General features: G+C 42.0%; 1 protein-coding gene across 50 annotated transcripts in view; it reads left to right on the top strand.

Annotated features, from left to right (window-relative positions):
- Nucleotides 1–23,891, top strand: part of CLASP2 (cytoplasmic linker associated protein 2) — a 1,425,897-nt gene that overhangs the window by 887,599 nt on the left and 514,407 nt on the right. For 26 of the 50 annotated variants that reach the window (XM_069214594.1, XM_069214706.1, XM_069214671.1 and 23 more), the window contains one exon: nucleotides 21,706–21,807. In XM_069214594.1, the coding sequence (XP_069070695.1) occupies nucleotides 21,706–21,807 (102 nt within the window). Of the gene's footprint in view, nucleotides 1–21,705; nucleotides 21,808–21,932; nucleotides 21,960–23,891 lie in introns of all 50 variants that reach the window. The other 24 variants (XM_069214467.1, XM_069214449.1, XM_069214503.1 and 21 more) reach the window with 1 other exon arrangement.

The raw sequence follows: 23,891 nt of genomic DNA, 5'->3' as shown, positions 1-23,891 counted from the left end.
TCGATTCCCCCGTCGGGGCCTGGTCGGCCCGGCCACGTGTGACTTCAAGGCTGATGGAACGGACCCCATTCCGCTTCTGTCCAAAATGCCATAACAAGTATCCGTATATGGATCAGCATCTGGTCTGTAACTTGTGCTTGTCCCCAGAGCACAAGGAAGATACTTGTGAGGCCTGTCGAGCGTTTCGGTCCAGAAAGACGTTAAGAGACCGAAGAGCCAGAAGACTGCAGATGGCGTCGACGCCGACAGGACAAGACCTGTTCGAGGAGGAACAGGAAGCTTTCTCTATCCAAGAGTCGGACTCAGAAGAGCTCGAGGCCGAAGAAATACCGAAAACCGTGAGTAAGACGTCGAAACATAAGACTCACGAGAAGTCAACAAAAGCCCAGGGGACGCCACCGCCAACAGGCCATGGCTTAACCCAAAAAATAGGTGACCGAGCCAAGGCACCGAAAAAGGGCACGCTGGTGTCGAAGTCATCCGACTCCGGTCGAGATATCGCCACACAGCAATCTCGGACCCGAGACATCGGGTCAGAGAAATTTCGGCTCCGGGACAGCGGCACCGAACAAATTCGGCACCGAGAAACCACCACGCCGAAAATTACAAAGGTTTCTTCGGAGCCTAAAAAGACGTCCGAAAAAGTTTCGGTTCCGAAACATCCAGCCTCGGAGCCGAAAACAGGTTCCTTTACAGAGGAACAGGGATTGTCCTCCCAAATGCAAAAACATAGATTTGGAGAGGAACTTCAAGCTGTAGAGCCAGACTATACTCAAAGGAGGCTCCACATTCATCAAGACACAGGGAAGATAACCACTCTTCCCCCAATTAAAATAAAAAGAAAACTTGCCTTTCAAAAAGAGGACAAGGAGCCACAGGCAAAGGTGGCAAAGAAAACAACTCCACCACCGTCTCCACCACCATCAGTGCACACATCACCAGTAGCAACTCCTCCACTGATGCACTCCCCGACTCATACTGCCATGAGTCAAGATGATCCCGATGCATGGGACCTTTACGATGCTCCAGTATCGGACAATAGCCCAGACTCGTACCCTGCCAGGCCGTCCCCTCCTGAGGACAGTACATCTTACACACAGGTGATCGCACGGGGCAGCTGCTTTCCATAACGTCACCTTGCATTCCGAACCAATTGAGGATGACTTTTTGTTTAACACGCTATCCTCCACTCATAGCCAATACCAAAGACTACCTATGCTCCCAGGAATGCTAAAACATTCAAAACAAATCTTTCAGGATCCTGTTAAAGGCCGAGCCATAACTCCAAGGGTGGAGAAAAAGTACAACCCACCGCCAACAGATCCAGTTTATATTACAACCCAGTTAACACCGGACTCAGTAGTTGTCGGGGCAGCTCGTAAGAGAGCGAACTCTCATACCTCAGGGGACTCACCACCTCCAGACAAAGAGAGTCGCAAATTTGATGCTGCGGGCAAAAGGGTTGCAGCACAAGCAGCAAACCAATGGCGCATTGCCAATTCACAAGCACTTTTGGCAAGATATGATAGAGCTCACTGGGATGAGATGCAACATTTGATAGAACACTTACCCAAGGAGTTCCAAAAAAGAGCACAACAAGTTGTGGAAGAAGGACAAAGTATCTCTAATAATCAGATACGGTCTTCACTGGATGCATCAGATACAGCTGCAAGGACAGTAAATACTGCAATAACAATAAGAAGGCACGCATGGCTGCGCACGTCAGGTTTCAAGCCGGAAATTCAACAAGCCGTGCTAAATATGCCATTTAATGAACAGCAGTTGTTTGGGCCGGAAGTCGACACTGCTATTGATAAACTCAAGAAAGACACTGATACAGCAAAAGCCATGGGCGCACTCTACTCCCCGCAAAGCAGAGGCACATTTCGCAAAACACCTTTTAGGGGAGGGTTTCGAGGACAACCTACAGAAACCACAACATCACAAACAAGGCCCACTTACCAAAGCCAATATCAGCAGGGAAGTTTTCGGGGACAATATAGAGGGGGACAATTCCAAAAAAATAGAGGAAAATTCCAAAGCCCCAAAAGTCCTCAAAATAAGCAGTGACTTACAAGTCACACATCCCCATCACATAACACCTGTGGGGGGAAGACTAAGCCAATTTTACAAACATTGGGAGGAGATAACAACAGATACTTGGGTACTAGCAATTATCCAGCATGGTTATTGCATAGAATTCCTCGAATTCCCTCCCAACAGTTCCACCGAAAACACACAGTATGTCAAAACAACATATAAATCTTCTAGGATTAGAAGTTCAAGCCTTGCTCCAAAAAGAGGCAATAGAATTAGTACCAAAACAAGAACTAAACACAGGAGTTTACTCACTGTACTTTCTGATACCCAAAAAAGACAAAACTCTAAGACCTATACTAGATCTCAGAATATTAAAAACATACATCAATTCAGACCACTTTCACATGGTTACATTAAAGAAGTAATCCCACTGCTCAAACAACAAGACTACATGACAACACTGGATCTAAAGGATGCATATTTCCATATACCAATACATCTTTCACACAGAAAGTATCTAAGGTTTGTATTCCAAGGGATACGTTACCAATTCAAAGTGTTGCCATTCGGAATAACGACTGCGCCAAGAGTTTTTACAAAATGTCTAGCAGTAGTAGCTGCACATATCAGAAGGCAGCAAATACATGTGTTCCCGTACCTAGACGATTGGTTAATCAAAACCAACACGCAAATACAGTGTTCACAACACACAAATTATGTCATAGAAACCCTACACAAACTAGGTTTCTCAATCAATTACTCAAAGTCACACCTTCTGCTGTGTCAAACACAGCAATACCTAGAAGCAACAATCAACACAGTAAAAGGAATTGCCACTCCAAGTCCACAAAGAGTCCAAACATTCCACAATGTAATACAAGCCATGTATCCAAACCAAAAGATACAGGTCAAATTAGTAATGAAACTCCTAGGCATGATGTCCTCATGCATAGCCATTGTCCCAAACGCAAGGTTGCACATGCGGCCCTTACAACAGAGCCTAGCATCACAGTGGTCACAGGCACAGGGTCAACTTCTGGATCTGGTGTTGATAGACCGCCAAACATACATCTCGCTTCAATGGTGGAACAGTATAAATTTAAACCAAGGGCGGCCTTTACAAGACCCAGTGCCACAATACGTAATAACGACAGATGCATCCATGACAGGATGGGGAGCACACCTCAATCAGCACAGCATCCAAGGACAATGGGACATTCAGCAAAGACAGTTTCATATAAACCACTTAGAACTGTTAGCTGTGTTTCTAGCGCTCAAAGCATTTCAACCCATAATAACCCACAAATACACTCTTGTCAAAACAGACAACATGACAACAATGTATTACCTAAACAAACAGGGAGGAACACACTCGACACAGTTGTGTCTCCTAACACAAAAAATATGGCATTGGGCGATTCACAACCACATTCGCCTAATAGCACAATTTATTCCAGGGATTCAGAACCAGTTAGCAGACAATCTCTCTCGAGATCACCAACAGATCCACGAATGGGAAATTCACCCCCAAATACTGAACACTTACTTCAGAATGTGGGGAACGCCACAAATAGATCTATTTGCAACAAAAGAAAACTCAAAATGCCAAAACTGCGCATCCAGGTACCCACAACATCAGTCTCAGGGCAACGCACTATGGATGAACTGGCCAGGGATATTTGCGTACGCTTTTCCCCCTCTCCCACTTCTTCCATATCTAGTAAACAAGTTGGGTCAAAACAAACTCAAACTCATACTAATAGCACCAACATGGGCAAGGCAACCTTGGTACACAACACTACTAGACCTATCAGTAGTACCTCATGTCAAACTGCCAAACAGACCAGATCTGTTAACACAACACAAACAACAGATCAGACATCCAAATCCAGCATCGCTGAATCTAGCAATTTGGCTCCTGAAATCCTAGAATTCGGGCACTTAGACCTCACACAGGAATGTATGGAGGTCATAAAACAAGCTAGAAAACCTACCACTAGACACTGCTATGCAAATAAGTGGAAAAGATTTGTTTATTACTGCCATAATAATCAAATTCAACCTTTACACGCATCTGCAAAAGTGATAGTAGGATACTTACTACATTTGTAAAAATCGAAACTAGCTTTTTCTTCCATTAAAATACATCTTACGGCAATTTCAGCTTACCTGCAAATTACGCACTCAACTTCATTGTTTAGGATACCAGTCATAAAAGCATTTATGGAAGGCCTAAAGAGAATTATACCACCAAGAACACCACCAGTTCCTTCATGGAACCTCAACATTGTCTTAACACGACTCATGGGTCCACCTTTTGAGCCCATGCACTCTTGTGAAATGCAATACTTAACGTGGAAAGTAGCATTTTTAATTGCCATCACATCTCTAAAAAGAGTGAGTGAAATTGAAGCATTTACCATTCAAGAACCATTTATTCAAATACACAAGAATAAAATTGTTCTACGGACCAATCCTAAATTTTTACCAAAAGTAATCTCACCGTTCCACTTGAATCAAATGGTAGATTACCAGTGTTCTTCCCACAGCCAGATTCTGTAGCTGAAAGAGCACTACATACATTAGACATCAAAAGAGCACTAATGTACTACATTGACAGAACAAAACTAATTTGAAAGACAAAACAACTATTTATCGCCTTTCAAAAACCTCATACAGGAAATCCAATTTCAAAACAAGGCATTGCTAGATGGATAGTTAAGTGCATTCAAACCTGCTATCTTAAAGCTAAAAGAGAACTGCCTATTACACCAAAGGCACACTCAACCAGAAAGAAGGGTGCTACCATGGCCTTTCTAGGAAATATTCCAATGAACGAAATATGTAAGGCAGCAACATGGTCTACGCCTCATACATTTACCAAGCACTACTGTGTAGATGTGTTAACTGCACAACAAGCAACAGTAGGTCAAGCTGTACTAAGAACATTATTTCAAACTACTTCAACTCCTACAGGCTGAACCACCGCTTTTGGGGAGATAACTGCTTACTAGTCTATGCACAGCATGTGTATCTGCAGCTACACATGCCATTGAACGGAAAATGTCACTTACCCAGTGTACATCTGTTCGTGGCATTAGTCGCTGCAGATTCACATGCGCCCACCCGCCTCCCCGGGAGCCTGTAGCCGTTTAGAAGTAGATCTTAAACATTTGTTCTTTTGTAAATATATTACTTGAAACTTCATTATGTACATACGCATTCACTCCATTGCATGGGCACTATTACTAGCATACACAACTCCTACCTCACCCTCTGCGGGGAAAACAATCTAAGATGGAGTCGACGCCCATGCGCAAAGGAGTCGAAATGGGAGGAGTCCCTCGGTCTCGTGACTCGAAAAGACTTCTTCGAAGAAAAACAACTTGTAACACTCCGAGCCCAACACCAGATGGCGGGATGTGCACAGCATGTGAATCTGCAGCGACTAATGCCACGAACAGATGTACACTGGGTAAGTGACATTTTCTATATATATATATATATTTATATATATTTATATATATATATATATATATATATATAAACTCGAAAAAGACCTCACGGTCGAAATGCGTTGTTCTTTTGTTTCCAGTCCTAAAATAAAAATAAGGTTTATTGGTATCTTTCATAGATTCACATGCGACCCACCCTCCTCCCCATAGAGGCTCCCCTTATTTTCATTTCTATTTTAACACACTTGTGCTGTAAAATCTAAGACTGGACCTTCCTTGGTGAGGGTTCTAAAGGGTGTTGTTGCCTGATTGCCTGGGCTTTGGACCTTTTTAAATGAGGTTAATAAGCTATTAAAGTGAATGTCATTTAACATTAACTTCTATGTAGGTTTTTCTCTACTGTTTTCTGTGCTACTGTGGGACTCCCACTTTGGCGACGGGGAATAATTCAAGGATGTTGATCTATACACAATACCAATACTGGACGACTACAATTACAGATAACTTATTTTCTTTCCACATTTGCAACCTTATTTAGAGATTGACAAAATGTTTAGCTGAACTACTAAAATAAATGTTACACTAATACATGGATCAATCCTCACTTGCCACATGTTAAATGCCCTTCTTCGGTCCGGAACCTTACCAAACCATTTAAATCACACTTCAAATGCAGACTCAACTATTAGCCAAGTGCAGGTCCAACTTTAGTTTATCCAGCAAGATCTATGAAAAGGGGGTGACAAGGCAGCTTAAGCAGTGGATTGAACTAAATCACCCCCTCCATAACTACCAGTCTGGGTTTAAATCTAGGAGTGATTCTGAAACCGCAATAGCAGACATAAGGGAGGGACTTATCCTGTCAATAGATTGAGCCAAAAAGTGCTGCCATAAGACTCTTGTTCTTTCTGCGTCCTACTGCACTATCAACCACTCTTTTGTCATGACAGGGTATAAACATGGGCTATCATCCTTACAACGGAACAGTTCTGCTACCTCTTTGCAGTCTGAAGTGCCCTAGAGGCAATATGTAGGCCACAATAAGATTCCTGAATTAATTAGAATTAATATTATGTATGATGGAAAAGCTTGCATGTGCCTGGCATGTTTAACAAATCAGATGCATTGATACAGCTGTGTAACATGGATGACATTAAACAAATGACATCACTGCATCAACGTGATCAAAATGGTGACTAACCATTGCCTGTGTTGCCTAGATTAAGGATTGAGCATTGCCATTCATTGTTATTAGTATGTTCAACTGATAATCTTATTTTGTTTACGATAAACACTGGCAGTGTAAACGTACATTATAGTGACAAACACATTAGATGATCATTGTGGGGTGGTCCTCACTGGATTCTTTAGAATTTGACCTTTTAAAAAATGTATGATGTTGCTAGGGTTTCCCAGGTGCATGTGATCACTTGTGGAATTTTTAAAAATAGCTGAGTTTATAAACGTCACTTGACACAACTGTAGAGCTGGTCTTTCACTGTCTCCTTTCTTGAGTAGAACCATGTAAGTGGGGGTCCTTTTATTTGAGATAGGTACATCAGTTAGGGATGTAGAATCCCTATCTCGCGAAGCCCGGGACATATTGTTTTGGGGTCAAGGACAACAAGTGTTCATGTATATTTTGTCCATGGGACAAGTAGGCCCAGCTCCCTGCAGCACAAACCCTTAGGCTGCCAGTTTACAGAGAAGGGAACTGTCTGCAGTTGAGGTAATATGTGCTTCCATAAGTTAATGCTGTTCAAACTATATTTATATTTATAGTTCATTAATGAAAAGCCATCATTATTACTGTGAACGCTGTAAATAAACGTTTTAAAGTCACACTGCACTACTGGTTCCAGTTAAAAAAGATTTTTAAAAAGTGTACACACGTTTTTAAAGTTTAACAATATAAAGCTAAGAAAACTGCTCCCAGTATGGTCTCTGATTAGATGCAAATGTTTCCAGAAGCTTGTAAGCAAGAGTGATGATTATTTGCTTTCAAAATAAAATGTTCAGAAAAAAATGCAAGTAGCGAAAAAAAAGTTTAGCTAATATGAAATTTTAGGTGCTATTTCTTTGCAGCGTCATTTAGTAAAATGCATTGATGCATGCTAGTATTTCCAAATAATATTCCTAATGGAAAATCAGTGTCGCCATTTTCAATAAGATTATGGTAAGCATGAAAATAAACAAGCACTGGGAAAGCCAACCGATCCGACATGCTTTGTGAGTCTTTTGGTTTCATCAATATGTGTTTTGTTTTGAAATCACTTTTGTAACACTTTATTGTTGTGAGAGCTGCCAGGCCCTCACCATTGTAACAAACACTGACAAACAGAAAATAACGTTTTTGGTCTCAAAAAGCACACATTGACACCAGTGCCATAACTAAGGCCCCACAGCCTCCCTCCAGGGGGCCCCCTCAGCCCAGCAACTTCATGAGTGAGTCTGGAGTGGTGGGGCCCTCCATGTTCTTTGCAGAGAGGCCTTCTCCTATTTTGTCACGCCACTGATTGCCACAGTAGTTCTCTGCACTGAACAAAACTACTTTGCGTGCCAATTTGCTGCTTGTGGATGAGCAGAATGCGAGCACTCACAGTAAAGCCAGCCGATAGATACAGAGGGAAATAGAAGTTTAATAAAAACAAAATGTGTTTGTTAACACCAGACCTAATCAGGGACCCATTTCTTAAAGAAAGTCACAAAAGTGCACCCATGGTGTATGTCTTTGAATTAGTGGCTTTCATGAATTGATAAGAACTTACAGAAGTAGACCAGGAAATCGTACTCCTAGAAACTTTTTGTGAAGTGTATTTTAGCATGAGCAAATATGCATGTGTAGATTTTCTCATGTGAAAATCTATTGAGCATTTGCAAGTTTACTTTCTCTCCAACCACTTTTTGCCAACCATGGAAGAACTTCTACTTCTGCCATTGTCATGAGTAAATTTCCATCCTTTCTCATTATGGGAAAAGATTAGAGAAGAGCTGGTGAAAATCCTTAAAACATGCAAGTTAGTAGGTTTGCAGACTCTAAGGCATTCCAAGTCTGGAACTATTGCTGGCTGCTTCCTCCAGCCCCAGTATTTAGATCTGCAGAAAGGTGTCAAATAAGGAAATTGCTATAGTAGGGATTGAAATTGCGAGTATTCAAGCCCTACTATGGTTCTAGCCCTTGCATAATCAGAGAGGCTATTATCAGAGGTCTTAAATAATGAGATTACTACTATAATTTGTCGCCACGCTACATGGCGCCAAAGGGACAAGTAGATTTTTTTATAGGACAAGTAGATTTAAGAAGCAACCTGTCCCATTGACCACGAGATATTTAAATCAATTCCACACCACTGCTTCAGTATAGAATTGTTCGATTTATTTTGCTCTCATTAAGATCATTTGCAAACTAAGGCATGCAATAATTATATAAATAAAATAATGCTGATCTTGGGCATTATGGGATTGAGTAATGTTTCTAATGAGTCAGCTCTCCCTAAGTTGTCTGTGATAACTACATTTTAGAAGTGTTTGATTTTTACTAGGGCCCCCTGTGTGCTGAACTTCCACTGACTCCTTTCACAAGACGTGGAATTTACAGCACAACACTAAAAAACACTTTACCTGACAGTACTCTCTCCTTAGTTCACCTAAACGTTCTGGAATCCATGATTGCAAAGTATGAGGTCTGAAGGAGACAAATCTCCTTAAGCTGAACATCAAATATGCCCCCCAGAGTGACCACAGTAAGTGTAAAATGGAGCAAATTCTATTCTTCATGCCTTGCATGCTGTGAGCACATAATGCTGAATGTATTTGGGTGCACCTTAGTGCTCTGCTCTACATTATCACTTTCCTATCTTCAACTGAGAGCAAACACAATCTAGGTGGCAGCTGGTTTCAATAGTCTGTTTTTTTTTTTTCGTTTTTTTTTTTACTGCTTATCTCAATTTACATGAAATATGTTTGAACGGGTGCAGTTACATTAGCTGCACTTGTGCTCTTTCCGCATCTAGCAATCTAGATAAGTTTACTAGTTTGTGGAAACTTTTTACTGGGGGGGGGTGTTGCTAATTCAGTGGCATAAAACGGCGATGCTTTTCACTCTGCAACATATGACTTTCTGCCCCAGACTGTCATAAAAAAGATGTCACAGTGGGTATTCTCATTTTTTTTAACAAGGCCAACTGACTAATTGCTGAAACCAACATTGTGTCCATGGAATAACTATATAAAATATTTTTTTGCTTTTCTAAGCCTAATAATGAATCCTTTGTAGGCTTTTCATAGCACACTTTACTCTAAAAGACTGTCCATAATAAATGTTCTTGGAATGCGAAGAATTCCAGCAATACAATGCTGCTTTATTTACATAGACAATATTTGGAACTGAATGGTGAGCAACAAACTCAGCGCCGAAACAAATTGAGGTTATTGACATCAATGGCTGCAGCAGCCTCTTGGCCAATTGAAATGAGTCACTCAACCAGGTCCCACTAAAACTCCCCAAAAAAGCTTGGGCATCATTTTTGACTATCAATTAATAATAGCAACGCAAATAAACTTAGTTATCTCTTCTTGTTCCTCCCAAATGAAAATTGTGAGCATGATTTTGGCTCAACTGCTGATTGACTGTAAACACAGGGTAGTAAGGGCACTCATAGGTCCGAGATTGGGCTATGCTAACTCTCTAAATATCTGCTTCGAAAACTGCAGGTCATACAAAGTAGGATAGCATGCTTGGTTCTTGTGATTCTACAGTGAAATCAGACTAGCCCCGAACTCTAAAAATAGCACTGGCTGCCAGTTCCAAACCGGATCCAATTAGAGATTTGCTGCATCTTTCATAAGGCTGTTTACCTTAATTCATTAGGGGCTGACTTCATAGAAAGGTATCAAATTGTGTATTAAGATTTTCCTCCCAAAACGTATTGTTAGTTACAGATTTAGGAAGCAGTGAATGAGGTGGATATCACTTACTTTTGCAGCAGCCAAACTTTGTACTTATTGTCCACCTATTTGTGACATTCCATTTAAGCCATAGTAGTGAATAGTCTCAGATGGATGTTACTTGCCAATACGCGACGAACTAGCATGACAGTAATGCAATGGAGTTACTGGTTTGTGCATTTCCAGTACATATTTTCCAGATTTGTGGGTGCAAATGTTTTACGGCCAATTGAAGGAGAGAAAATAAACATTTTTAAAAGCAGAATATATTTTGTTGCTACGTTTTAATTTTTTGGGAAATAGTTACAATGGACAATCATAAACCCTTGGTGACATTGTAGACACTTTTAAGGTGTTTTAATAAAAACATTTGTTGAGATAGGAACATCTGACATTAACTAAGGGCTTAAGACGCCATAAAAAGTATTTAGCCCTTTAGAAGAGACATCCTTGTGAGTGTGCATTGTGTGCTGCATTTTGAATCTGTCATTTCTTGCAGGACATTTGAGAATCTTTATTAAAGACATGTTTGCCTTGTTTCAAGTCACATGAAGCATCATAGGTATGCTTCCTCTTTTTATGATTCTTCATGAAGAGCATTCACATCTCTAATAAACCTCCGGTGACAACCTTTTACATACTCCAGACAACAGCACCAAAAGTCATGCGAAGAGGTGCATGAGTGCTGCCTATTTTAATGACACCCACTATGTAGCTGTTATCATGGTAACCCTCCGCTCTTAAATCTATACCTATGTCTAAAGTGCCATTGAATGTTTTGTTTGTGCGGTAACAAGATAATTTTTCATTTGAAATCACAGCAACTTTATCCACTTCTACCGTGACCTCATGGGCAGGAAAACATGAAGTTGCAAGTGAAGACAAATCTCAAAGGCAGTAGTTATAATTTTGTCTCTGAGTAAAGACAGCTGCCCTTTTCTGGGTGCCTTTAATGTGTCAGGTTACATAATCTATAAGATTGAAACTTTATGCGCTGACATCCATAATGCAGTGCTCCCTTCAAGCCTGTTGGCAGAGCAAGAAGAAATGACCACATTACTCCAGCTCCTATCATTTTCTTTTGTTCCCATTTTAGGCTTGGTTCACCTAGTATACCATACTATTTTATTGCACAGTTGTGGCAGAGTTCAAATCTCAGGAGGGCCTAGAGACCTAAGAAGCAGTGCTAATCTCCATCTGAAAGTACTCTTGTTCTAGACATCTAAGACTTGGTCCCACGCTTCCTCTATGTTTGTTATTTTTGCTCCTTATCAACTCGCAAGTGTATTAAAGACCACTCATATTCAATATTGCAAGAAACTTGACAGTTAATTATTTAACACCTTTTTTGTTTTTACATATATATTCCTTTGTGACTTTGCACACTGTTTTAGCTTTGTTTCTCCTGAAAAATAGTCCAAGGGGGAAGGAAGTAGTTGTTAAAAAGCATTGTCACATCCACTAAGTGTTGTTTTTGTACAAGTTTGGTTTAAACTATTTTCCTTAGTCATTATGGTGCTGTAATAATGTAATGTTCCCCTGGGCACCAGGAGCTCTGGTTGCTTGTTTGTTGACCAGTTTGCTTGTGTAATGAAAGAAGTGGTTCCACAAGCAATAATGATAAAGTGGATTTGTGAAAAGTCAGAGGTGATAAAATACAACTATATAAAGACCATCTTCGGAACCAGCAACTTAACTTGGTAACAATCCCAGACAAATTTGTACTATAGAATATACAATTTCTTTTAATTTTACCTACACGCATACCCATTCACTATCAACTCAAATTCCACACAAGCTTACAAAAACATATCACACATCGTTCAGAGTTTTCTGTTCTGTATGCAACTCTTCAGTTGAGCTCAGGCCTTTTCCTTATTAAAAGCTTTATTTTTTATTTTATTGTTTGTGAAGCATTTTAAATACCTTTCAGCGATAACAGTTCTCATTTTTCTGCAAGGCTTTGTCCTGAAGCAGGTGTACGTAATTCTAGCTTTGTTAGATTACCTGTTGTAAGATACATTGCCAACATATCTGTCAGCTGTGGTGAACGTCAGTGGAGCTGAAGTTGCATTTAAACTTGTAACTTTCTTCTACAATGAAAAGCTAGTAATACTTAGTTCTCTTCCAGGGGATCCTCATCAATAGTCATAAACATTGAATATTCCCGCCTTTGTGCGGGGACCCCGGAGCATATATAAAATACACACATATAAAGTAGGAAATATGCACGAAAAATATATATAGCATTTTTAGTAGACAAATGTTTATACTAAACTCATATATACATGTGTAAAACAGCAATGCAGGCTATAATCATAAACAGGCTACAATGCTTTATTTCTATGGAGTTTTTTTTTTTTTTTTTTAATTCTTTACAAAATTACAATAAGAGAAAAAATATATCAACCAAAGCCACAAAACTGGGCCTAGGGAAATAAGCAGTAGTAATCATCAGAGAAAAAGAGAAAAAACTACATTGAAAAAACAATGGAGCATTCTTAGCCAATAGGCTGCATGCAGGTTAACACAGGGGAACCATAAAAACCTTGGCACCGTGCCTTTAAGACCCTGAGCACCTCCAGTATCCCACCATGCCTCGGGTGAAGGAGAGGTGACAGTTGGTTCACAGGTCAGTTCTTTTTTCCGGCTTCTTCTGAGAGGATCCTGGAGCATTGAGCTCTCAGTTTTTCTGAGTTTTTCTTAGAAAAATACTTTACAAAAGTATTTTTTCCTACTTTACTCGACATCTAACATCATTGTCTGAGTCTGGAAGTTTTTTCCTGACTGAAAAATGCCTTCACTTTTTGTGAAATGCCCTTCCTGTGGGAAGAAGAAGGCCCAGTCACATCCACACACTCTCTGCATTGTGTGCTTGCCTCAGAGTCACTGCCCTGACACTTGCAAACACTGCAAGAACATGTCAAAGAGGACTCTGAAGGACAGAGAGAAGATCAGGCTTCATGGGCTTCACGAGAGGCAGAAAACATCATCCTCTTCGCTTCCCAGGCAGCCAACAAGCCACTCTCAGGAGAGACAGGCTAGATCGACATCAGCAGGTAGGAAGATACCTGTTTGTTTCCCGTCGACGTAGTCGCTGCCACCATCTCACCGCCATAGATCGCCGTCGACGGCGACCAGACCAGGATACGGCGTCGAGGGAACATGGCCACCGTAGGGGTAGATCTCTGTCGACGGCAACCCACCGATCGACGTCGAGCCATCACCAGCGTGCCCATTCGCCGCCGAAGGCCTCGCACCCCTCGACGTCAAGAAAGACGACGTCGAAATCACCCCAACGGCGAGAGCGAGGACATCCGCCGTCGGCTGCCCACCGATCGACGTCGAGGCACACGACGGTGAGCAGGTCGCGGTCCAGAGATCGCCGTTCAACGTCGAGACACTCAACGTCGAGACAGGAACAACCTTCGGCGCTCCCTTCGACGTCATTACGGCAGTCAACGTCGACGCAGGTTTTACCTACCTTGCAGGGAGCAGAGCATCGGCTTCCGCCAGCAGATAAGACCACTCCATCTCCAGTGGTCTCCATAAGAAGTGGTTCATCTCGGTCAAGAGCAGAATCGTCGGGCATGTCTCACCTATCAATCTGTCACCAAGATGGTTGGAGAGCCTCAATAGACCAACGGCCTCCCCGGATTCGCAGTATTCAAGGATGTACTCTCCTACTGCCTCTCTCCCGAGAACACCATCACCGATAGCGCGGGCAGGACGGGCTCGTCCTGCTTCTCGCCAGCCGACCATGAGGCCTGGGCGCTCTGCTACAGCATCTCGCAGCAGGTCACGTACCCAGCGACGATCTAGGTCACGATCAAGACACAGAAGGTCGCCCTCTTGGTCATCGTCAGGGTCATCCGTCAGACGATACTCCCCCACCTTAACAGATTCTCCACCAGCTAGGGTTTCACCGGTGGAAGACATCACTACTTTTAATGAGGTGCTTATCAGGGGAGCACAGAAGCTAAACAGAGGTTCCAGAACCATCAACCTCCTCATCTGTCATTTTTGAGACTCTACAGCATAGAGCGGTTTCGAAAAAGCTACTACCGCTGGTGCCTGGTCTGTTGCAACCAACCATGGACACCTTTTTAGCGCCAGCCATCCTCAAATCGGCTCCTGCTAGGATTTTGAAAAAATATAAAGCGCCTGAACAAGATCCTTTATTTCTCAGAACGGATCCGCCGCCGGACTCAGTCATATTGGCCGCAGCCCGAAAAACTCACTCAGTGGCATCATCCTCCACGGTTCCACCAGACAAGCAGAGCAGACATCTAGACACTCTGGGGAGAAAAATGTGCGGCACGGCGGCATCTTTGATGAAGGTTTCCAGCGCGTCTGTACTCCTAGGCAGATATGACCGTTCACTGTGGGACTCTTTGAACAGGTTCACAGAAAAATTACCTAGAGAGGACAGGCAGGACTTCCAAGAGATTCTTCAAGAGGGATGTCTGGTCTCCAACCAGGTCATCAGCGCAGCGGCAGATGGGGCAGACTTAGCTGCACATGGGTACGCACATGGGATTTGTGCAAGAAGGTCTTCCTGGTTGAGACTGACTGGATTAAAACAGGAAGCACAACAGCGGATCCTAAATCTTCCGTTCAGTGGGAACTCGCTGTTTGGTACCCATACGGACGAAGAAATGGCGCGCATGAAGACAGAAGTGGACACCATGAGGGCAGTAGGCCTGGAGAGGAAGAAGGACTAAAGGCGAAGGTATAGGCCTTATGACAGGCGCCCTTTCCAGCAGACGGTTCAAACCCCTCACTGGTCCCAGAGGCCACAGCAGAGGCAAGGACGCCCGCTTTTTCAGTCTCGCAAGGCCACGAGGGAACGAGGGTCAAGTAGACCACAACAGTCCACACCCAAAGCGCCGGCCAAACAATGAGGACTCGCTTCCCTTAACACTGTGCACCACTCCGGTGGGGGAAAGTATCACAGATTTTATTCACGAGTGACGTGCTATAACAAAAAACAAATGGGTGCTCAACATTGTCGAGAATGGCTACTCTCTTCTTTTCTGGCAACCTCCACCGCACTTGCCACCAGCCAAATGCAATCCGTCTCATGTCAGCCTATTGCGCAAAGAGGCTCTCGCCCTTTTACGAAAGAAGGCAATAGAAAAGGTTCCACTCGCGCACAGAGGGAAGGGTGTTTACTTCTGTTATTTTCTGGTAGCGAAAAAAGGCAGAGAGGGCGTTTTCAGACCAATTCTGGACTTACGGCTACTGAACAAGTACATAAAAAAGCAAAAGTTCAGGATGCTGGCTCTTCACCAGATTTTCCCTCAGCTACATCGGGGAGACTGGATGTGCTCCATCGACTTGCAGGATGCATACTTTCACATCTCGATAGTTCCCAAGCATCGGAAATTCCTACGCTTCCAGATAGCCTCACAGCACTATCAGTTCAAGGTGCTACTATTAGCCTGAAATCTGCCCCCCGCGTTTTCTCGAAATGAGTGGCAGTGGTAGCGGCACATCTGCGAAAACAAAAAATCTTCATTTACCCATACCTAGATGACTGGCTACTGAAAGCCTCCTCTCCGGAGCAGGCGAGAACCCATCGGGACATTGTGCTCAAGGTTTTCGAGTTTCAAGGTCTTCAAGTCAACTACCAAAAGTCCACCTTGATTCCAATGCAGAACCTCCACTACCTGGGAGCAATACTAGACACAGAGCTCCAAAGAGTGTATCCTTCGAAGGAACGACTATCATCAATAAAGAAAAAGTGTCAAGACCTGTTAAACTGCGACGCACCTACGGCCCGTCAGGTGACATCTCTGCTGGGCTCCATGGCATCATGCATTTTCATTGTCCCGAATGCCAGGCTACATATGAGGCCCCTCCAAGAGGCATGGAAAACAACTGGAACCAAAGGACAGGTTGCTGGGAGGACAGAGTGCGGCTGCCGATAGCAGCACGTCAGTCATTACAATGGTGGATGCACAGACCTCACCTGTCAGTAGGAGCTCCGTTTCACCAGGTAATTCCATCCGACACTCTGGTAACGGATGCGTCTCTTCAGGGATGGGGGGCTCATCTAGGTCCTTTTCAAGCTCAGGGCCTGTGGTCCGACAACGAAAGGAAGTACCACATCAATCTGCTGGAGCTCAGAGCGGTCCATCTGGCTCTCAAGTCTTTTGCTCCATCGATTCAGGGGAAATCTCTCCTAATACAAACGGACAATACAACCACAATGTATTATTTGAACAGACAAGGGGGAACGAGATCCCTACCCCTAACTCGGGAGTCCCAAACAATCTGGCATTGGCTCCTAGCGAGAGGAATGTCGCTTACAGCGGTTCACCTACCGGGTCAACAAAACGTGGAAGCAGATTTCCTGAGCAGACACCTAGAGGACGCCCACGATTGGGTCCTGAACGACGAAGTCGTCGAAGACATCTTCGCTCAATAGGGTCGGCCTCAATTGGATCTCTTCGCAGAGGAGGTAAACATGAAATGCCAAGACTTTACATCCAGGTTCTACCGTCTGGGATCTCGAGGGAATCCCCTGTTGATCGACTGGTCAGGGATATTTCTCTAAGCTTTTGCACTGATCCCCCTCATACTGGCAGTGATCAACAAACTTTACAGATCCAGCACCAGAATGATTCTCATAGCTCCGCAATGGCCCCGTCAGTTCTGGTACACAGATCTCCTCAACCTATCGGAACAACCTCACAGGAGGCTGCCGTGCAGACTGGATCTTCTGAGCAGGATGGAGGGCAGGGTACTGCACCCCAACCTACCCTCTCTGAGCTTGACAGCATGGCTCCTGAATTCTTGCAGTATGGGCACTTAGGGCTCTCGCAGGAGTGCATGAACATCTTAAAGGAGTCCAGACGACCTTCCACAAGGCGTTCTTACGCGTTCAAGTGGAAGAGGTTCTACATATGGTGCTGTCAGCAAGGTCAGAATCCCATACGGGCTCAGGAGGAGGTCATACTTATTCCATTTAGCAAAATCCGGTCTACAGGTATCATCTATTAAGGTACATTTATCTGCCATTACAGCTTATCGTAAGTCACCTTCTCGGGAATCCTTCTTTACGAAACCAGTAGTCAAGGATTTCTTAGAAGGTTTGAAAAAAGGTTTTCCGCCCATTCGGATGCCCTCCCCTCCATGGGAGCTGAACATAGTACTATCAAAACTTATGGGCCCTCCTTTCGAACCTATACACAAAGCCTCTTTTTTTGCAACACCTTACGTGGAAGATGGCTTTTTTGGTAGCCATTACTTCCGCAAGGAGGGTCAGTGAAATTCAGGCTTTGTCCTCCAAAGAACCGTACACAGTCTTCCACGACAATAGAGTAGTTCTGCGAACTCACCCATCATTCCTTCCGAAGGTGGTGTCAGAATTCCACATCAATCAGACTATTTCTTTACCAACTTTTTTCCCCAATCCGGAGACTCCGGCAGAGAAAGCGTTGCACTCCCTAGATCTGAAAAGAGTGCTAAAATTTTATTTGGATAAAACTAAGCTGATTAGACATTCCAACCACTTGTTTATAAATTATGGTCATTTGAGAACAGGAGAGGCAGCATCTAAACGAACCATATCAAGATGGATAGTTTCTTGTATTGTTAATGCATACCAGTTGGCTAACAAACAACTACTTGCTAGACCTAAAGCGCATTCCACTAGAGGAAAGGCGGCTACTGCTGCCCTCCTTAATAATGTTCCAATCTCTGAAATTTGTAAGGCTGCTACATGGAAGTCTGTACATACATTTACTAGACATTACTGTTTGGACTCAGATGCAAGAGCTGACGCCCAAGTTGGGCAGGCCTCTCTGAGAAATTTGTTTGCATGATGCATATCTATTCCTGCACTTCTATTAGACAGTCCGCAGAGTCAAGGGATGGGCTTGCTAATCTATTCAATGTTTATGACTATTGATGAGGATCCCCTGGAAGAGAAGGATAAGTTACTTACCTGTAAATCCTAGTTCTCTTCCAGGGGTATCCTCATCAAAGTCATAAACAACCCACCCTCCTCCCCAGACGCACGTCTCCTAGAAGTGCAGGACAGACTATCTTTTGAATCGGCTACACAGATTGTCACCGTAAAAAAGTACTGACCTAAATGTGAACCAACTGTCACCTCTCCTTCACCCCTGAGGCATGGTGGGATACTGGAGGTGCCCAGGGTCTTAAAGGCACGGTGCCAAGGTTTTTATGGTTCCCCTGTGTTAACCTGCATGCAGCCTATTGGCTAAGAATGCTCCATTGTTTTTTTAGGTGTAGTTTTTTCTCTTTTTCTCTGATGATTACTACTGCTTATTTCCCTAGGCCCAGTTTTGGGGCTTTGGTTGATATATTATTTCTCTTATTGTAATTTTGTAAAGAATTTAAAAAAAAAAAAAAAAACTCCATAGAAATAAAGCATTTTAGCCTGTTTATGATTATAGCCTGCATTGCTGTTTTACACATGTATATATGAGTTTAGTATGAAAATGTGTCTACTAAAAATGCTATATATATATTTTTGTGCATATTTCATACTTTATATGTGTGTATTTTATATATGCTCCGGGTTCCCTCAAAAAGGCGGGAATATTCAATGTTTATGACTTTGATGAGGATACCCCTGGAAGAGAACTAGGATTTACAGGTAAGTAACTTATCCATTCTTTACATTTTAAAGCATTGTTTTCTAAGGTCGACCAGTGGTGGGAATTTTCTATACTATAGATCTGGTTTTCCTTTTTGATCACTCTAGGCTGTTTTTACCTTTAAATTCACTCCAAGGACTGCTTCCACATAACAAAGGTTCCAGACATCTGTAAGACTAACACCTGTTAAGGTTCTGTTTGGGTTCATGCGATGCATTGTTGACATATAAGCTGATCAGTCATTCGGTTGCCTCAAAATACAGTCAATGAGTTGTCTGCAGAGGCTGCACATGGTTCTTATGGAGCCTTTTGCTGATATCCCTGCTAATCTCCTAAGTTGTGCAAACCTGAGCATACTAGGTTAGCTGTTACTGAGCTGTGTCTTTGGTCTTGGGCCTTTATCCACGCTGCAAATCCCAGCTGCAGACATCTGACCCCAGATCTTTAGGTAGGCATCCTACATGAGGGAATTACCCTACCCTGGTCCCTCCTTGACTAATGACATTGAAAAGACAATGTAGAAGACGCTATAGTGGCTCTCCTATGGGCAGGAGGGCGTCCCCGCTTCATCTGACCTCAACACATGTTTTAGCTTTGAATCCAGTGGCTAGTGATGGAAACTATTTAAATACTACGGGGATACTATTAGCTCAGATTGGTACTGTTTACCTTTATCAATTGGCCACTTGTGCAGTTCTGTTCCAGCCACATTAATAGAATCCTGGCTTCTTTGTTGTTAATCAGCACGTATATAGCTTGCAATCTAATATTAATATGACAATTGCTACGCTTTTGAATAATGTAAGGTAGGGATTTAGAAATGTGTCTATCATACATTGAACTCATGGAATTCTGGAAACCTCTAAGTTTTTCAAACAAACATATACAATATAGTTTGTGTGATAACAACTAAAAACCATCACCTTAGACTTTCCATAAACCAGTAAATAAGTCACCTGGCTTACATTTGCACTGTTTAATAAGCATTTCAGTTTCAAAACAAATATAGGTACTGACTTAAGGGATTTCTGATGCGCTCTCATTTTGTGAGACTAATTATGGCACAAAGCTTTACACTGAGAAGGTAGTCTTGCCCTAGCATCTGACCTCTGTTCTGAAATCCAGAAAAATATTTTAGGCATAGGTTTTCATTGCAGAATCTTTTTCATTGCAATTCTGGCCAATATTTTGCTTAGGTTAAATCACATAAGAGCACAGACTAGTATAACTATTGTGCCCCATCTGCAACTCTCTTGATTTCTAAAAAAAAATATGTTTTATCATCCATCAGTAATTGTTGGATGTCCCTTCTTTACTGGGCCTATTTCAGAAACAACAGACAGCAAAGGGAAAAATATTCTGCTGCTTCCAATTGTACAGTGCAGGTTTTCTCCTCTGAAGCCATTCCTTTCCAAACAGCAGTGTTTTGAAAGAGGGCAGGGTGTAAACGATTGCCAGCACCACTCCAGTGATCCAACATCCCTGTGTGCTTTGTCAGTATTGTAAATCAAATACTTGAGACATTTGAGTCGTGGTGTCAGTGGCAATGTTATATTCTGGTCATTATACACAGAAGCTTTCTTCTGTCTTGCCCCTTAGTTCAGCAGCAAAGTCAGCTCACTTGTACACCTTGAGCAAAAGCTCAGGTGGTGGTTTTAGAGTTTGATACAGGTGGTTTCTGTAGTCTACGGCGCTGCTAAAGCTATTCCTGGATTTTCCTGGTAGGACCAAAGGAGTAGAAAGTCAAGCATTTTTGGATGAATTGATTATTAAATAAATTCAGAAAGAGATTCCTAACAAGAGGTTTAGGTCATAAGCATATGTGCTGATATCCATAGTTTGCTAATTCTTGTTGAGTAGAATAATGTGTTCCTTTGCTGTCTGCATTTTTCACCACAATAATTGTCATCAAATGTGACATTTGCGTGAAGCACGTCTTTGTTATGTCACTGCCTACCAAGATTTGTTCCTATTGGTGTTTGTCTCCATGGTATTAGTTATATGTCTCTGTCATTACTTTAATGTACTTTTTTTTTTTTTTTTAAGGTTCGCTTGACCAATGCCTAATCCCCAGCAAACTTTTCTTTTACAGTCCCATTCGGAAGGGATCCCTACTTGGCCTCTTCCATTTTGCAAATGTATTTTCACCCCAACTCAAAAATCTGTAACTTTTCAACGTTTTGTCACTTGATTACAGTTGCAAAATGTGGATAGATCTCTTAATTTATCACTGTTTGAAAATCGCTACTTTGCATATTTGCAGTACTGCTGTAGTGGATGGCACAATGGGTGCTGCAGTCTATTAGTGGCATTTAAAACGCCCCTTCCAAATAGTGACATGTTCTGAGTTTCTAAACCTGTTTTGCAGTTCAGTACCCTATTACTGAATCTTGAAATTTAGTTACTGCATAACAAATAGTTATCTTGCAGTCACAAATCTTGTGATTATGTAAATAGCAGGCTTTGCAACCGCAAAATAGATTTGTACCAGGTCCTCCATTCTTTATGCATAAGATGACTCATAAATAGAGTGCAAGGCCTACAATTATGATTCCAGTTCCTTCTTAAGCTCACCAGTTAGGCGCTTGATGGTGTTCTCTGTAATTGTTAATTGTTTTCTTCTTTTTTAGGTCGCATAAGAACAAAACTTTCAGCAGCATCTGCTGGAATTGCAACACCTAAAACAGATTCAAGAGGACGGAGCCGGACGAAATTGGTGTCTCAGTCACAGCGTACGTATTCATTTATCTTTCTGGCACCTGGTGCCTTGGAGCGGACAAATGATTTGAACAAAATAACTAGGCTTGAGTTACAAAAAACAAACGTGTGTACTGAGAGTTACTGTTCTGTGTCTTAGGTTCATCATCACCTGACAAAAGTGAAGGTATTTTGCTGTTTGGGTCACTCAACATTGCATGTTTCAAAACCATTTTCAAGTGGGTGTTTTTCTTTGGACAAATTATTAGGGCTGGATCTTTACATATTCCTTTTCCTGTAATCTGTTCTGCAAATTCAACTGGCCTAAAATTTATGAGCAGGTTAAAAAACTTGCAACGGTTCATTTTAATTTGATTCCCGAAAGCAAACAAATGAAAACATGCTTTTGTAAGAGGTGAGCACCACCTGAATTTGAGTAACATGTACTGTAGTTTATGAAGTACACAGTTATATTGCTTTACTATTAAATCCAGTTCATTTGCTCCCTCTTTTGCCATCACTTTTGATTCTGGTTTATTGCACAAAAAATATAGGTATCCTCAGGACACAAATCTCTGCAAAATCACACGCCTACTCTCATTGGAAAACGTTCTTATGATCCAACCCTACATAAAACCAAAGTGGTGGAATGCTACATTACATTAGCAGCACTAAAGACTTACTGGTGTTTGTATGTAGACCTAGATTTAGGTTTTTTAATCCATGAAGAGATTTGTACCTACTTCTGTATTTAAAGATTGCAGATTTGATTGTTGTAACAATCGTGTATTTGTTTATCATAATCTATAAATGTACTTAGGTCCATACTTGGGTGATACTTTCTGAAATATCCAATGGGACAGTTCATTTGGTGACTTTTAAAACTGTTAATTAATTTTTAACATCTGAATGTTAACAATCTGAATCATGCTTTGTAAAGTAGTAGTAGTAATAACAAACTATTAAACAGAAAATTTAGTGCTTCTGATCTGTAGTGCACTTCGCGGCCAAATCTCTGTAAATGTCTGCACAGGGCCAATGACGTGTTGATTTTGTAGGCCTGCCTTAGACTGTGAACACACCTCATGTGGTACTTTTACCCAAGAATACGGTATCAGAAGGCGTCTAGCAAGTTTGTTTTTTCAAACAGTTTAACTAATATCTCTGGTCTTTAATTTATACGTTGAGGTAAATCGCCTTTTGTAGCTTTCTTGGGGTCTCTTATTGTAGTAGAGTTTATTGTTCAAGTTCCACACTTTCCAAAGCCATATCTTTTGTAAGAAATCACTTTTTTCGAAAGCCAGCTTCAAAGCCAGTCATGCATTAACATTCTAGAGCCTCTCCGTGACTACTGCACTTTCAGACAGTTTTCCAGCAGGAGCCCCTCTCGATGCCTCTTTGTAACTAAATGTCTGTCAAGTTCTGGAGCACTAGATTCTCTGACGATCTGCTCCCTCTCTACGCATATGACCATGTTTTTTTCAGAGATTGTTTTCCATACTTTTTCTTTCTCGACTGACTTTAAATTATGACCCTAGAAAGCCCCAAATCAGATACCTCTGATGTCTTAGCTGCTCTTATGTACCCTAATATGTTGCCTGCCACATGTCTTTTTCTGTATTCTGGCTCATTTTGAATCACTTGCTCCAACGAGAGTTTACTAACTGAGATGTATTATCACAGTTCCTTCAAACAATTGAACTGATGCTGCACTGTGACTGGCTTTCTCAATGTACAATTTAATCTTGACCTAGTTCCTAAATGGCTCCCACTGCAACCAGCCTGCTTTGGTAAACACTAGTCCATAGTGAGTACAGAGTGCATCATTTGGTTCTCCGCAGCAGTGGCACAGAGTTCATTCTGAATTGCCCAATGCTTCTAGAAGCAATTATTTAGTTGTCATATCTACTCAAATGAGGTGACTGCAGTATTTTTTTTGCCTGCCTAAACTCTTTAGTTGCAGGTGGGTGGTGCAAATAAGCGCTATATTTTGTTACTATAGAGTTTGTCAATAAGGAGCTCCCATGCAGCGCTGTCATTTTGCAGATTCCTTTTTTAAAGAATTGTCCTGTACCCCATATCTTTTGTATCATCTTATCTTTCCCGTAATACAAATCTG

The sequence above is a fragment of the Pleurodeles waltl genome, chromosome 2_1 (genome assembly GCF_031143425.1).
Source record: "Pleurodeles waltl isolate 20211129_DDA chromosome 2_1, aPleWal1.hap1.20221129, whole genome shotgun sequence".
In the NCBI taxonomy this organism is placed as follows: domain Eukaryota; kingdom Metazoa; phylum Chordata; class Amphibia; order Caudata; family Salamandridae; genus Pleurodeles; species Pleurodeles waltl.
This window is presented reverse-complemented; position numbering and strand designations above follow the sequence as displayed.